Source organism: Leuciscus leuciscus (genome assembly GCF_965113295.1).
Source record: "Leuciscus leuciscus genome assembly, contig: SUPER_11_unloc_1, whole genome shotgun sequence".
NCBI classification, from domain to species: Eukaryota; Metazoa; Chordata; class Actinopteri; order Cypriniformes; family Leuciscidae; genus Leuciscus; species Leuciscus leuciscus.
In genome coordinates this window covers 275,609-293,442 of record NW_028118546.1, presented here as the reverse complement: position 1 = coordinate 293,442, position 17,834 = coordinate 275,609, and the positions used below count along the sequence as shown (strand labels likewise).

Sequence of the window (17,834 nt, the reverse complement as noted above, 5' to 3'; positions counted from 1 at the left end):
GCAAGAGACTCATACTGATGCCTGTAATGAGACAGATTGGATAAATGAATGGGAGGGCAGTATTAGTCTTAGTCATGGTACGAACGTGAGTGCTGGTGTTGCGTTTTTATTCTCAAAGCGTGTTAAAGATAATCCAGTTTTCTTAGAAATAATACCAGGACGCCTTCTTAGAGCTGATTTAATAATAGGCAATAATAGTTTTTCTTTTTATAATATCTATGCTCCTAATATAGGAAGCGAGCGCTGTGATTTTTTTCTGAAACTTTCTGAAGAATTGTTGAAGTGTTCAGATGATAAGATTGTTGTTATAGGGGGTGATTTTAATTGTACGGTAGATCATAAATTGGATAGGAATCATGAACAGGGTTTTTCCTGCATAGAGAATTATGAGGCGGCCGCCTCCGTCAAATTTCGGGCCGCCTCCGTCTGTCGACAAAAACTCAAGACGGAATCACATGATTAGATACCTCTTTTCCACCGACACGATTCCGCAGCGGGTTCACGGCCGTGTTCCATTCCATTCTCAAACCGTTCTGCGCATTTCGACTGCATCAGAATAAGCACGAGCCCGGCCCTGGCCCGAGACGCTCAAGCACAAGTCCGACAGCTCATCAGAATTATCAGCCCGAGTCCGTTTTTTTTATTATTATTATTACACAGCGGCAGCCTGCCCTATTTGCAGCCATTAAAATAGGTCAGTTTTGTTAGTTATGTTTCTTTTCATTTCTTTATCATGTTAATTTAGACAATTGTTTTGGAGCATTTTTTTTTAAATGAAGCCGAACCGACAGCGAGTATAGCCTACAACATGTTTGATCAATTTAGCCTCTCAAATCAACGCTAATAGGCTACTTTACTTGGCTACAATCCATAGATAGGCTATAAAACACTTCAAGCATATCACACAGACAGTTAATTTAACAAATGATTATTTATTAAACCACAGTGAGTAAAACAACTTTTTTTGAAATACTGAGGCAGGCTCAGGCTGCTCGAACCAGCGCTCGCAAACGAAAGGAGCAATAGCCTATCTAAACCAATTAAATTAAATAAACTTGCAGGTTATCTTACCTCAAAAATGCACGACAGAACATGGCCATTCTTTTTTCCAGTAGTTTCCAACAGTTAAACGAAAATAAAAGTCCAATCAAACGAAAAGCATCCGTAGTTTCCAACAGTTAAACGAAAATAAAGTCCAATGAAACGAAAAGTTAGAGCAGTCTTTTACAGAGCATCGTGGAGAAAAAGAATAGCATCCACAGTGTAGCCTAAGGTTTTAACCCAGTCCTCCTCTCTTCTATCACTCTTCCCGCTGCGTTTTAAGTTGGCCATCTGTGATTTTTTCTCTTAATATTCTCCATTATTTGCACATGAGGTGAATCGTGGGTCGCGCTGATGGGAAACCTTCTGTGTGTGTGTGCGTGCGTGCGTATGTGTGTGTGTGTGTGTGCGTGCGTGCATGAGACTGTCATGTCAGTCATATGTCACTGTGTAATTATAAGATTATGAAAGTTATGAGGTTATGAAATGTCTTTCTATGTTTGTTTTTCTATCGTCGTCGTCAGCTTCTCATATTTTTTAAATTAATGTCTAAAAATATAAAAAGAAGGATAACCCAAAAAAAGCCAGAGGCCCGGCCGCATGTGAATTATGACGTGAGAATTGGCCCGAAGCCCGGCCCTAGGGGCATAAATAAGTCAATAATAATAATATTGGCACGTCGGGCTCGGGCTGAAATGCAGGGCTTTAAGCACCAAAACGTGCTTGTCTCAAACGGAGCAAGGTAAATTTCTGCGAAAGCGCACGAGCCCCTGCCCCTCCCCCTTTTCAACATCACCTGTCAGTTATCACAACCTCCACAGACGCACGAAAGTCAAGAAGCACCTTCTCTGCAGCATCGAAGTGCCTTCACTTGTCACAGCCAGGTACCGATACTGTTTTTCTTAAGCTTCGGCTCTCAAACTAGTTAGGTTACTTAAAATATATCCATAGAGCCAGCCTGACTTAGGCAATAGCCGAAATTCTTCTGCCGTTTTTATAAAATAAGCTATCACAAGTAGCAGTCACGTAATTTACTAGTACTGTTTTGTAATTTCATGGCCCCCTATGAACTGTAAATAAAATCAAATTATCTGATTATTAAAATGCCTAAAAATAAATAAATACATGCTTGTAAAAAGTTTTTTTTTTTTCACCTTCTAGTGGTCATTATACATAAAAAGATGCACCAGATTAATGCATTTATCTTTGAAATGTACAACATTTTCTTACGGGGGGGCATGCCCCCGGACCCCCCTAGAGGTACCGAGCTATCGGATTTTGCCACCTCCGCCTCATTTTCAGCCAGGAAAAACCTGATGTTCTTAAATCTTTAATTAATAGACATAGTCTTGTAGATTTGTGGATGTTTATCCTCAAGTTAAACAATATACTTGGCTGAAAATTAATTCAAATAAGGTTTCTGCTGCCAGATTGGATCGTTTTTATATTGAGGAATGCAATAAAGGAAGATTTTTTAGTAATCGTATTTCCCCTACATCTATATCAGATCATCATTATATCTCTGTCTATGTCTGTCTTGTCACCTAAATCCTATAAGTCACAGTGGCACTTTAATAATACATTACTTCAAGATCACATCTTTGTGCACTCTTTTGGTCTTTTGTGGAAGTCTTGGAGAGAAGAGAGAGGTAGTTATTCATCTCTTAGTCAATGGTGGGATCTGGGAAAAGTCCAGATAAAGGTTTTTTGTCAACAATACACAGCAAATAATACTGAGAACTTGAAAGTGAAGATGAAGATGATAGAGCAAGAAATTCTTCAACAAAGCCTCCGCAATCAGGGAGGAGGTGATATCATTAAAGAGAACAAAGGCCTTTTGAAGGATTTATTGGAAGAGCAGGAGAAGGAGACACTTGTCAGAACAAGATATGTGAAGTGCAATGAAATGGATGCTCCAACTGCTTTTTTTTTTCGGACTGGAGAAAAAAATCTAAAGAGCAGAAATTTTTTCACAAACTGAAACTTCCTAATGGCAAAGAAATAACCAATCAACGAGAAATGATAGTTTCTGCTATTTCTTTTTATGAAAAACTTTATCAGTCCGAATTTTGTGATGAAGTAGCAGTTGAAGAACTTCTTCTAGATCTTCCACAGTTGTCTAAAGAAGAAAAGATGGAATTGGAAGAATTCTTGACTTTTGATGAGCTTTTAAGTGCTGTGCAAGAGCTGAACAGTGGCAAATCTTCTGGTGTGGATGATCTCTCTGCTGAGTTTTTTAAAAGCTTTTGGAATGTGATTGGACATGATTTGTATGATGTTTTTTTGGAGTCCTTTAATCAAGGTGTTTTACCCCTAAGCTGTCGGAGGGCAGTGTTGACATTAATCCCTAAGAAAGGAGATCTTGGACTTTTGTAGAATTGGCGCCCTGTGTCGTTGCTGTGTACTGATTTTAAGATACTGTCAAAAGCTATAACTAATAAGTTGAAGAAATGTATGGCAACTATAATTCATGAAGATCAGTCATACTGTATCCCTGAGCGGACAATTTTCGACAACTTGTTTTTGCTAAGAGACATTATTGCAGTTGCTAAAAAACATCAAATTGATATTGGACTCTTATCTTTAGATCAAGAAAAAGCTTTTGACAGAGTGGATCACTTTTATTTACTAAAGACTCTGAAGGCCTTTGGCTTTGGACCACAATTTGTCTCTTGTATTAAACTGCTTTACAGTGAAACATCTAGTATGCTTAAGATTAATGGTTGTCTAACTAGACCTTTTGCAGTAACAAGAGGTATACGACAAGGATGCCCTCTTTCAGGACTTCTATATTCAATTTCTATTGAGCCTTTGTTGTCACATTTGAGGAAACGACTATATGGATTCTGTATTCCTGGTTTTCCAGAGATCCCACCTGTAAAACTCACAGCTTATGCTGATGATATAACTGTTTTCATAAGGAACATTGATGATATGGCTGCTTTGACTTCTAGTTTGAAAACTTTTCAAAAAGCTACATCTGCTAGAATCAATTGGGATAAATGTACATCCCTTCTGTTAGGCGAGTGGAGGGATATAGATCCTCCTCAAATCCCACAACAATGTGAATGGATCAAAGATGGTTTTAAAGTTCTTGGGGTATATTTAGGATCTGATACTTATATGAAAAATGATTGGGAAGGATTAGTTGATAAAATTGTGGGGAAACTACAGAAGTGGAGATGGATTCTCCCGAGGTTATCTTTCAGAGGGAGATGTTTAATCGTTAATAATCTGGCAGCCTCAATGTTGTGGCACAGATTTACAGTGTTGAATCCCCCTGAAGAGTTATTGACTGGTATTCAAAAAGTCTTTGTTAAATTCTTTTGGGATGGTTATCATTGGCTTCCTCCTGGAGTTTTGTATCTCCCAGTTGTAGAAGGTGGTCAAGGACTTATAAATCTGGAGGCGAGAGTTAAGACAATGAGGTTTCAAACATTACAAAGGCTATTATATTGTTCAGATAAGATACCCTGGATTGCATTAGGTTTGTCTGTTTTACAAAGTATTGGGGGAGTTGGATTAGCTAAGCAGTTATTCCTAATTGAAAAATCTGTCCAAAATCCAAATCCAAGAGTAAGTGTTTCTTCTTCTAACTTTTATGTAACTGTATTAAAGGCCTGGCAAATGTTTAAAAAATTGAGAGATGATGATAAACATTATGGTGTTTTAGAACCATTGTTTTTTAATCCTCTCTTTAAAAGGAATTCTTCCATTCTGAGTTCAGTAATTGACAAGTTTTTAAACACAGGAATAGCTACTGTAAAATATTTAATAGATTTTTCAAAGGGTCAATGGTATACGGCTAAATCTATAGCTAATAGAGTTGGGCTTAGATCAGAAAGATGTGTTGAAGGGATAATTGGAGATCTTAAAAAATCTTTTCCTCAGTCTTTCTTGACCTATGTAAACAATTTTATTGAGAATGATGAAAGGCCTATGATTTTTCCAGATCTTCGAGTTAATATAAGTCTTGATTTGGATGAAGATTTAAATGATACTTTATTGAAAAGATTTGAAGATGTATTGTTTCATAATGTTGGCAAAAAGATATTGTATTGTATGTGTGTGAAATCCTTGTTTTATACTCAATTGAAAAGATGTGTTGATACTAAATGGAGAGAACATCTATCAATTTCTTCGGAAATAACTCCATCATGGAGGTGTTTGTATAAGCCCCCCATTCCTAAGAGGTCTGGGGACCTCCAGTGGAGAGTACTCCATTGTGCGGCAACTAACAGTTTTGTATCAAAATTTAATGAGATGGTTTTATCTGCATGCCTTTTTGCAATATTCTCGATACTGTTTTTCATTTTTTTTGTGATTGTTCAAGATTAATTCCTTTGTTTGAATTGTTGGATAAAATGTTTACTAAGCTTGGTTTTATGTTTACAAAAAATATGTTCATTTTTGGTGTGAAGTATAAGAAAGAATGGAAGGTACAATGTACACTTGGTAATTTTCTTGTGGGACAGGCAAAGCTGTCTATTTTAAAATCCCATACATGTAAGAATGAAGGAGAAGATGCTGATTTGCTTGGAATGTTTAAAACTCTTGTAGAGGGCCGGGTTGTTATGGAATATGCATACTGTAAATTAACAAACACAGACACACACACACACAGATACAGAGAGAAATGAACTAGTTAGACTGCAACAGTAAATTTTGAGAATATGCGTAATAAAATCAATAAATGAAGAAAATACAAAAGAGACTCTCTCTCGCTCAAACACACGCACACACACTCGCACACACACTCGCACACACACTCACACACACACACACACACACACACACACACACACACAGAGAGAGAAATGATCTGGTAAGACTGCAACAGCAAATTTTGATAATATGCAAAATAAAATCAATAAATGAAGAAAAATACAAAAGAGACTCTCGCTCAAATGCGCGCGCACACACACACACACACACACACACACACAAAGAAATTAACTGGTAAGACTGCAACAGCAAACTTTGAGAATATGCGAAATAAAATCAATAAATTAAAAAATACAAAAGATCTCTCTCTCTCTCACTCTCACACACACACACACACACACACACACACACACACACACACACACACACACACACACACACACACACAAACAAACACAAACAAACACAAACAAACAAACAAATAATAATTGTTTGGTCTTATTTTAGCCTAATAGGTGTTCCTGATATCTGCTGCATATGCAACAATACATAAAATAATTACAGTTTGTATGTACATAGTTAAAATAATATTTATTATTATAATTACATTTTTATTCCTGTTTTTTAACCTACAGTTTGATAATGATTGTTTGCTGTTGTTATTTTATTGTTTTTGCTGTTGGATCATAATTGCTGTTCCCTTCTGAAGTTTTATTACCATTTATAGAATTAAACTGAATAAAATACCAATTAATTGCAAAATGTCTGTATAAAGTGTTTTGAATTATCACTATCCATCCCTTATTTTGTTAGATTTTTTTAATGATCAAATACTGATTAACAAAAATGCTTGCATTGTGTTCCTTTTCTAACCAAACATTATTGTTTGATTGTAATCATAATGCAAAACCTGATACTTATGTAACAAAATTATCTAAAACTTGACAAAAATAGTCTTTTAGAATGTCTAATATATATCCAAAAAAAAAAAAAAAAACGAATAAAATGGAGAAATCATGTCTAAAAAAAACAATGGGAATCAAAAAGCCTCTCTATGTATTTATATAGTGAGCAACAGTACAGCCTACAGGCGGTTACACGACATTACACAAGTTTTTACTTTTTAACGCCACTGGATGACGCTTTTCTCACTTCAAAAAATGGATTTTAAAGGCCTGCACTAATGTGACATGTTGCATTTATTGAAAAATAATAATAATACAAATAAAAATATGAATTCTAATGGAACAAAATGCTCATAATTTTTTTTATTTATAATTATTGCATAGTACCATAGAAACCTTTCTAAATTCGAAATAATAATAAAAAAATATTATTGAACAAAAATATATTACATTGGTTTTCCTGAAAAAAAAAAAAAGCAAAAAAAAATTACATTTTAAGGCTTCGGTCACTTTTGACCGCGAAGGAGCCAAGTGTGACCCCTAAACGAAGAGGACCAGAGGGATTTACAGTAAATCCAAAATTCGTTTTAAAATACAGAAAACAATGCACTGAAAAAGTGTGTTGGATTTAAATGATTGAATCATGCACATCAGTTCCACATGAACCAATTAAGTTCAACAAAGATAATTTGTTCACATAATGTCAACATCGTGGAATCAAGTCATTTCCAAGTAACCCGATGAAGAAGTTTTAAAGTCATTTTAATATGGTTCCCTAACTGGATTAATTCATTCAATTTCTTATATTTGTGTCACATGACTGAGTTATAAGATTGTATTAGATTGCTACGAAACTATTAATTAGCAATAGCATATATTAGCATGCTAAATGCTAAGCATGAAATCTAATTGTAATATAAGTAATAAACATATTAGAAAAAAATATTATTTTAAATGGCCATTAATGGATCATTATTGGACAAATATTTAGAAACAAAGATATCTTCAAAATATGAAATTAATATTATTGAACTAAAATATAGTACATTTAATTGATAAAGTTACACTTCAGGTGTTATTAATGTTATCTCTTTATCACTCCATAGTTACAGCACTGCATGGCATTTGTCCCTCAGTTTCTCCTCAAGTTCATGGAGAACCGGCATCCTTTATAAAGCAGTGTAGGATATAGTGGCATTGCTTGTCACTACATTCAAATCACATCACACATTGCAATCTTTAATAAAATGGTCATTTTACACACTGTTTACTAGGGGTGACCCCGAATAGTCGAAGATTCGATGCTTCGATAGGAGGAGCCTGATTCGACTACCGATCTCACGGTCGAATCTTCGCAGAGGTGTTATGAAACGAGGATCATGCCACTTTGGCTATATGAGGACGCTCAATGTCTGATTTCACATTGAACTAGCTTTTATGTAAATATGTTAATATTCAGCCTATTATGATAATGCTGTAGGCCTATATAAAAATGTGCAAAGAAAGAAGCTTTTAATAAATATTTTTTAACGTGCGTGAATAAATCCAAACACCCCGTGACAGATTTAAGTTTCACTTTCAATCCGTGACCGACAGAGGAGTGTCTTCGCGGCAAGGATTTAAATCTTTAACAATGTCTGGGATAAGAAAATCTAAAGTGTGGATGTACACGATTAGAAAGGATATTCTCCAAGGCTGGATTTAGCATCAGGAAAACCATGATCGCACTTCTGCCGGCCAACGTTAACATGTTTCACCATAGACTGGGTTTCACGTTAGAATGTATTTTATCCGCGCGCACAATTTGTAAAGACTCCAACGGACAGACAGAGTGAAAGACGTTCAGGATTTGTTCTCTCGATCAGGTACAAGTGATTTCAAAACTTTTCAGCCGGTTCTAATTTTATTTTTGGATGCTGTGAACATGTTTAGCTAAAAAGACTGCCACTCCAGTTTAGCATTTATTGCTGTTTCTGCAGTTAAAAAGACAAAGTTGAAAATTCTGGCTACTATCGTTATTTTAATTATTTCTTTATTTTAATTTTATTTATTGATCTGTCAGGGTTATCTAATCTAACTATTTGTGGCTTGTGTTTTGAATATATGTTCCCCTGCACTTTAGGCATTTTGCACACATTTGCTCCTCATCCTGTGACTTGATTCTGATTTATTTCGTTTTGTATTTTTATTTATTAGAAAGTTATATTCTGTTCTAATTTAATTTAGTAACTTAATTGTTTATTTTTTCGGTGCATCGATGTTGTGCTGTAGGCTGGCCTGCTCGCACAGGTAATTTAGCCGATTTAATTTGATTTGCATGTGAAATGCAAATCTGCAGTGTGGTCTTTCTGGAGTTATTTATGTTATTTCTTAGTTTTATTGATCAAAAATGTTTTTATACATTTTCTTCTATATCTTTGTGTGATTTTCTGTACATCGCGGCTTTGAAACGTTAAAGCCCCGCCCCCAGCCCCACCCCCATACACATGATTCAACTATTAGTCGACTATAGGCAAGACATGACGATTCTGATTCGACTATGAAAATCCATAGTCGGGGACAGCCCTACTGTTTACACAGCGTCATTGTTCTCTACAGGTTGAAATATTGTGGAGTCACAGATGAAGATTGTTTGAGGAAGATCTTGCATTCGTTTGAGAGTGCTTATATTTAAATTTGACTTTGTGATGTTTTTTACCCATGTTTTAATTTTTTAACAAAAAATTATTTGTGATCAAGCATTAATTGACGGACCCCCTGCAGTACGGCTGCGGACCCTTGTGTTAAACTGATCTGATCTGAACTGAGAGAGTGAAGAGTGTGTCATTGTTCTCTACAGGTTGATGGATTGTGGAGTCACAGATGAAGGTTGTTCTGCTCTGGCTTCAGCTCTGAGATCAAACCCCTCACACCTGAGAGATCTGAATCTGTCTGAGAATAAACTAGGAGATTCAGTTCATCTGCTCTCTGCTGTACGGGAGGATCCTCACTGTAAACTGGACACACTGTGGTAAGATCATATATGACTCACACATGAAACACAATGTAAAGTCTCCTATATTTGAAATGTTCAGCCTTTTTCTGCTGCTGTGTTATTGAGCTTATTGAACTGTAAGTGATTTGTAAGCTCACGCTAAATCGTCCCAAAGTCCGGCATCCGACCAGCGCGGAAGGTCTTAACTTGTTACTGTCCTTTTCTCGAGGCAAAGTATTTTTTGATTAAAGGTGAACTAAGTAACTTTTTTTACCTTAACTGAACAGCTTCGGAGTCATTGGAATGGTTATATTACTTATTTCGGGTTGAATGGTGGTCGTTTCGCACCCCCCTGGTGCCCGTGAGCGGAAAATCCGCACTTGCAACTTTGAGCCGGCGGGCCGCCGGCCGCTGCGTCAGGAAGTCTCGCGTGATATCAGGTCTCGCGATGTAAACAATTGCTTTACGGCCAAAAGAAATCTGCTAAAATGCTGTCATTATTGCGCTCCCTCACGCTGTCCGAACCCGAATGAAGAAGACGTTTTAAAGAACGACCCATCTGCTTTGATGTCGTTAATCTATAGCCTCTGGTGTCTGAGAATCACCAACGAGTTTTTACAACAGTGTTGTCAAATATCTATTCCGAAGCTGTGGGGGGAGCTCTAGAGAGAAACCTGCGAGCAAAAAGCGAGAATACAGCGAAGAAGTCCCGAAGCTACTGGCTGTGTCCAAATTCAGGGTCTGCATCCTCCTTAGGATCCTTCCTACCCGGTTGAAGGAGGAGGGGTCCTCCGACGACCGCAAAACCCGGAAGTCGGTGTTTGTGAATTTGGACAGCCTACCCTTCTTTCAGTTCCCTCCCTTACCCGTTGCTCATATCCTGTCGCCTAGCAACCGTGACATAAACACTTCTGTCTGCTCTTTCGTCCCTAGAAGCGTTAAAAACACCTTCAATCACTAACAAATTAGCTGTGTGTAAGGGGATATTCACACAGGCAGTAAGGAAGAAGCTAGTTTACGAAAGTAATGTTGTTTTTTTTACATATAAACGTACAAATGTAAAAAAAATGCTTAACGCTAAAACAAAATGCCTAACTAGACAACCACTGAAAATTTTTTTTTTTTTTTTTAAACCCAGTTTTTAAAAAACTTACATCGAAAAGCATACTCCTCTCCCTCTCCCACTCCGCTACCGCTCGCTTCGTCCGCCATTACGCTCTGCCGAAAAGAATTATGGGATAGGTAGGACGGGAAAGGATCCACCACACCCATCCTTCCAATTCGGGGAAAATGAGGACGTATTTGTGGGCCGCATTTGAAGGATCCTACGAATTTGGACAGCCTTCGTCGCGGCGCTGTGACGTAACATCCTTCAAATGAGTACTCCGAAGGATGTAGACCCTGAATTTGGACACAGTAACTGAGTGCTGCTTTAATTGGCGGCGCTTGGTTAGTGCGTAATGCATTGGTCAATAAAAAGTCAGCGTTAGTTTTTTTTTTCTGACACCCCATGAAACACGTAGATCAGCGGCCCATTTGGTTCTTTTCTTGATTGACACTGGGCTAGCCCAATCACACCTTTAATGTGAAGTATAGAAATATACTCTTTCAAGTATAGAAATTAGTACAAAACTAATTATGAAAGTTTCCTTTATTTTTCAGTGCATTTGTTTTACAATATATGGCTATTACTATCATGGGATTAATATTATAACTATTATTATGTAGTAGTAATGTAGACAGACACTGTAACTAAAATCATTTTCACCAGATTGATGAATTTAACATTAAAAAGCACTCTCTCTCTCTCTCTCTCTCTCTCTCTCTCTCTATATATATATATATATATATATATATATATATATATATATATATATAAGTTGATTGGATTGGATTTTTTGCTGCCGCATCCTTCTCACCTTTTTTACCCCTGACCTGTTTTCATGCCTGCCAACAATAAGAAATACATGAGGCTGAAGATCTCTCTCTCTCTCAGCCTCACGGGCGAATCTGAGGTACAGAAAAAGGCCTTGAATTCCCTGCTGCATTTCATTAAATAGCCAGGACCTCTTTCACTTGGAAATATCTTTTAACAATGGAAATTTGCATTCAGAGGTTACACCTTTGGGTGTAGGGAGACCATTTGTCTAGAGGCCAACCCCTCCTAGTGTGCTAGTTATCCATAAACTCTCAAAAACCTTATTACCTTTTGTTTTACTTATTTGGAAACGAGACATTTGTACCAGTCGCACTGTGACATTTTAAATGATACCAAACATGAAAAATACTCTGTGATAATCATTCACATTAAACTATACATTTTCTTGGGTGATTTACATGTGGTCTCAGCATGAGAGAGGGGGAGTGAGGAAGAGGAGGAGAGATGTGTTCTGAGGTGTAACTTTGCCTCACAAATGCTGAGTTCAAATGGTAATTTCCAGAGAGGTCCTTTGTCCTCTCAGGGTCTGGGTGCTCCCCAAACAGACTGTCCGGCATTTCCTAATTGATCAATTCTTACAGATTGAACACATGAGCTGCTCTTCAGGAACATGATTCTGCAGGACTGAGTCACTGAAATACACACTGTCACATCACAATCAACACTTCAGTCTCTTGATTTTAAACCGACTCGATCTCAACACATTCAGAACTGAGAAATGAAGAACATGCTGGATTTATTCTTGCAGTTCATCACGTTCATCTTTCTGCAGGGACTGTTTTTTTAAATATTCTTTACACGATTAAAACAAATCATTACTCCATACGTACTGTATTAGTACAGATCTAAAGACTAGATGTTTAATAATCACGTTTTGAGCTCTTTGACATTTTAGATCTCAGTCCAATGATCCATCAAAAAATTTTATTTGTGCTTTAAGTTTGTATTTTCTCTTTAATAATGGATTCACTGCTAAACTGATCTGAACTGAGAGAGTGAAGAGTGTGTCATTGTTCTCTACAGGTTGTGTCGTTGTGGAGTCACAGATGAAGGTTGTTCTGCTCTGGCTTCAGCTCTGAGATCAAACCCCTCACACCTGAGATATCTGGATCTGACTGGGAATAAACTAGGAGAATCAGCCGTGAAGCTTCTCTCTGATCTGAAGAATGATCCACATTATAAACTGGAGACACTATATTGTAAGTAGATTATTTACTAAAGATTACAAAATACAGTAATTTGTAACATATTTCGTTAGATTACACAAGCTTTGTAACCTAATCTAAATAATTTAGAATACTTTGGAATATTAATAAGGTTTGTAACACAAAGGGTCCACCAAACATAGGACTTGGTTTTCCCCTGCATATTATTTTAATAACATCAGTTTTACACAGTATTTCTTGAAGAAAAAAATGTTTTTTTAGTTTTTAGTAAACATTTAGTTTAATATTTTAGTAAAATATTTGTTATATATATATATATATAAAAAAAATTTTTTTACTGATGCAACACAATGCATTAAAAGCTGGGGTGTGTAAACTTTTTAAATTCCATGAACAGGATAAATTGTAATTATTTTGTCTGTGAAACCGGGAAGTATTCGCTTCTGAAGGGCAGTACTGGATGAAAAAAAAAAGATGATCTTTAAACAAAATGTACACATCATCATAATCCTGTTTAAAGTTTACACCCCCTGCTCTTAATACATTGTTTCCTCCTTGAGCATCAGTAAATGTTTTTACCTTTTGTAATAGTTGTGTACGAGTCACTCAATTGTCCTTAATGTAAAAATATGGATCTCAAAATCATACAGTCATTGTTGGAAAGGTGTCAAATATGCAGAAGATTCTGGAAAACCTAAAAATGTGCAAAACCTGGAGGATTTTTCTGGAGAACAGCGAGTTTAACTGCTCATGATTCTTACTAGGACTGTAAGTTTCACTCTCGGTCCCATCACCGATCAGTAAAAAAAAAAAAAACTGTTTTTTGTACAGTGTATTTACATAATAATTTGAATGTAATAAGATAACGTTCATTTTGGATGAAGACCTATTTAGCCTGCACAAAATGATCATATTCATCTGAAATGATGGGTCAATCTGATGATCATCATGTTCACAAGAAAGCAAACAGAAGACAGAGCATAAAAGATTATTGAATTTACAGTTTGCTTGTTTTTGTGTGTAACATGATGTTTATTCATTTATTCTTATTATAGAAGGTATAATATCTCACCACTGTAATAGAAGAAATGCAAACTGTCAAAAGTAGCTCTCATTTGTCCACTGGCCAAAGTGTTTTAAAGACACAGCTGTGCAGTGTTGAGCTCACTGCTGTCCTGGGACACTGAAACCATTGTGGAACATTACCTTGAATATGTGCAGGAAGAGCTTCTCTGATCTGATCAAACTCTGTTTCTGTGCAAATCAATCCATGCATTATAACTGTAACCATAATAATACCAGGCATGTGTGACAGTGAGTATCTGTTGTCTCATTTCACTGGCCAGCTCTGTGTAATTCTCTCTGCAGTGGCTCTGAGCTCCAGTCCAGGGCTGCGTTTCCCAGAAGCATTGTGAAGTTGATCGTGAAGACCATTTGCCACCAATGTCCTCTACGATCAACTTATCTCACAATGCTTTGGGAAACGCAGCCCAGGTTTTTCTCTCAGATACCCAGACATTGGCCTATTGTGAGAGGAGATTTCTTTGTACCGCATATATCCAGAGTCTTTATTGCGCAACCACAAACTCTAAAATACAAATCTGGCAATCCCCATTCCCCAGGTTTAACAGTTTCATTTTCAATACTCTCTACCCAGGCTCTGGGCAGACTTGTCTTAATATTTTCACACATCGAGTCCACTTTTGACATTTCGATTTCATCATCCCACTCCGAAACACAATCATATAAGGCTCTATTAGGTAAGAACCCTCTTACATCATATGCTATATCCTATATCCTTAACTTGTCTCACTCCTGCTTTCATATTTTTTATTTTTATTTTTTTTTATTTATCCTTTATTTTACCAGGTGATGTCCCATTGAGATAGTCAAATCTCTTTTACAAGGGAGCCCTGGGGCAACAATTACACAGGTTACACAGAATCACAAAACAGACAAAAAAACAAAAAAACAAACTGATCTACAGTACATATAAAACAATGTAAAATAACATAAAAGGCTCATTGAAAACATGTGCATTGTTCAATTTTGGATTGTTTAAGTAATTGTTTAAAATGTTCAAGAGGGATAAGAAACGAAAGCTTCAAAACTTTTTGGAGTAAATTCCAACACCAAGGAGCAGCATAACTAAAAGCAGTCTTACCAAATTCAGTTGTTACACGCGGGATATTTAGAGCCAGAATGTCAACGGAGCGGAGATTGTAAAGGTAATGATTCCTGGTCAACAAACTAGTAAGATAGCTGGGTAAATTACCATTAATAGTTTTAAAAATAAAAATGTGCCAATGGAACCATCTACGCAGACCTAAAGAGCTAAAGCCAGTTGCCTCATAAAGACGACAGTGATGAGTGCGTGACTTGGCATTAGTAATGAACCGTAATGCACCATGGTAGACTGTGTCAAGTATATACAGCGTGGTAGAGGCAGCGTGCATATAAATAACATCCCCATAGTCCAAGACTGGTAAGAAAGTGGCACTGATCAATTTCCTCCTAGCTTGGAGAGTAAAACAGGATTTATTTCTAAAATAAAAGCCGAGTTTTACTCTAAGTTTTCTCACTAATTTTTCAATATGAACTTTGAAGGTTAGCTTTTCATCAATCCACAGACCAAGATATTTATAAGATGAAACATTTTCAACACACTTCCCATCTAGTGTGGAAATGGCTAGGGCGGTTGATGCGGGTACAGTGCGAGACTTTGTGAACTGCATCACTTTAGTTTTACCAACGTTTAATACCAGCCTAAGTTCAATGAAGATGGTCTGTAATAAATTAAAAGACTGCTGTAGTGATTGATAAGCTTGAGCTAGAGTGGGGGCGGAACAATATAATACTGTATCGTCTGCATAGAGGTGTATTTTGCCATTATCTGCTACAGAGGCAATTTGTACAAATATACAATTTGTCATAAAACACTCTCTCTTTCATTCTAAAATTTGGATATAAAAATATCGGTTGTTTTAAAACTTGATTTATATTTTCACACTCATACTGTATATTTCTGTATATGACCTCTGCCCACACACTTAGCACTTCCTGATAAAACAGCGGCATTTTGTCATACATCGGCTTTTTCAATCCCATAAAAAGCCCTTCTTCCCCACATCCACTACATTTGTCCAGCACATCCTTCATATAACCTTTCCATCCATACTCCACTTTATCACATAAATACTTTTTCATCGTTTTTACCCTTATGGCCTTCTTTTTAACTTCTAAGTCAATCAATCCTAATCCTCCTTCTTTATAACTTGCAATTAATGTTTCCTTGCTATTTTAACTCCTTTCCCTCCCCACATAAAATCATTTGTTATCTCAGTCATCTCATTAAGAAAGCATGACAAATCATCAAGGGTGTTTCAGGCTATGATTAGGTTAGGGTGGGCTGTGTTTTATGTTTGTCAAGCAATTGGGAAATAAAACGCAAAAAATGCAATAAATGTAATACATGCACAATTAAACCCTGACCCCAACAGAAAAGGGACATACATTCTTTGTATGTTTGAAATAATTCAAAATTATAAAGCAAAAGATTTTTGTGGTTCATTTTAGCAATATTTAGGACTAATCCTAAAGTGTGGCATGAGGGGCACTGGCAATCAAATTGTGATTTTAGTGTGTCATCCACTGTCTCTGCTATGCAACTGCAGCTCAATAACATATGTAATCAAAACAATGTTAATATCACCAACTGTCCATTTGGAGAAAAATGAATATTAGCAAAGCATGAACTAATACTGAAAACCCTAGTAAGTTGTTACCAAACCCTTTGTTGTTTTGAGAACAAAAAAACATTGATTAAAGATTCAACCCCTGAAAAATGAATGGTTCCACAAATCTGTAGAGAATGACAGGGAAACAATAGCGAAAACAACTAAATGAAGTGTTATTATCTTGGCCTTCTCAGGTGTGTATATCAGGTGTGTGTCATGTTCATATGGTCACTGTGATCTGCTTTCAGCATCCTCAAATTCAAAAAGAATCCCAATACATCAAGTATCTGTGTTGTGATGATGAGTTGACCATGACTCTGTGGGTGACTGGGATACGTATTGCAAAGGTGAGCAGAAACCAGGCCACACACCAAAAACCAAAATAGATAATGATTAATTATTGTATAAATGCAAGAAGACACTAAGTTGAACTTTATGCAGCAAATTAAACTATAAATTATAGTTTACAATGCAAAAACATACTGTAAATTGTAGCTGTATTGTGTTGGGTCCTATTGTGAGCTGTCTACTTTGTCAAAAAAAAATTATAATAATGAAAACCTACCTTATTAATGGTCTTGTTTTGTCATGATTTTGTCATAGTATGGTAAGCAGTTATATGAAAACTACGAAAGCCGCTGTGAGGAAAGCAGCCGGCACTGGAAGCTGGGCTAACCGCACTATCCAGGCCTCCTCCAGTGCATCCACACCCTCTCCTACACCTAAAGGTAGAGATAATGAGCTAAATAGATTGTTATAAAATGTATCATAGATCTTGATATATTAAAGGATTTTGATGACATTTTTGTGTTTATCTTTCAGCCAAAGCTGCGAATGGACACGCTCCTCAGCTTCCAAAGGACACCAAGGTACCTCTAAATCTATCAGTTGCCTTAGTAATGAAGAACACCATAATATAATACCATAAATAATATAAGTTCATGGACCATACTGAAGTGTGAACTATAATGTTTTCAGACATTTAACTGCATGTTAATTGCAATTAAACAAAATATAGTTTAAATTTATTAACACACTTAAGTACATAATTTTATAACATTTCATAATTACTTCTACTTTCAATGAAATATGAAGTTTACTGCCGAATGTACTGAGAAGCATTTATAGTAAACTAAAATATACATATTTTATTTCTATTGAAACTTGACATGTTTTCAATATTTAATTACACATTTGTCATGATGAAGTTGCCAATTGGTAAATTTAAAATATATTAACATTAAATGTATTAACGAATAACACACTACAGTTGAAATTATAATCAAATTCGCATGTGCTCTAGTATGTTTGTCAATATCAAAATAAATGTACTGCAAAAGATTACTAAACCATAATTTAAAAAGTATAACTGTTAATTTGTCATGATTGCAAAGTACACTTTTTAAA

General features: G+C 36.2%; 1 protein-coding gene across 1 annotated transcript in view; it reads left to right on the top strand.

Annotated features, from left to right (window-relative positions):
- The window catches only part of LOC309510013 (uncharacterized protein), a gene marked incomplete at its 3' end in the record, with an annotated part of 1,894,646 nt that overhangs the window by 1,774,300 nt on the left and 102,512 nt on the right, over positions 1-17,834 (top strand). The window contains exon 27 of the mRNA XM_082191149.1: positions 9,451-9,621. Coding sequence (XP_082047275.1) covers positions 9,451-9,621 — 171 coding nt within the window. The remainder of the gene's footprint in view (positions 1-9,450; positions 9,622-17,834) is intronic.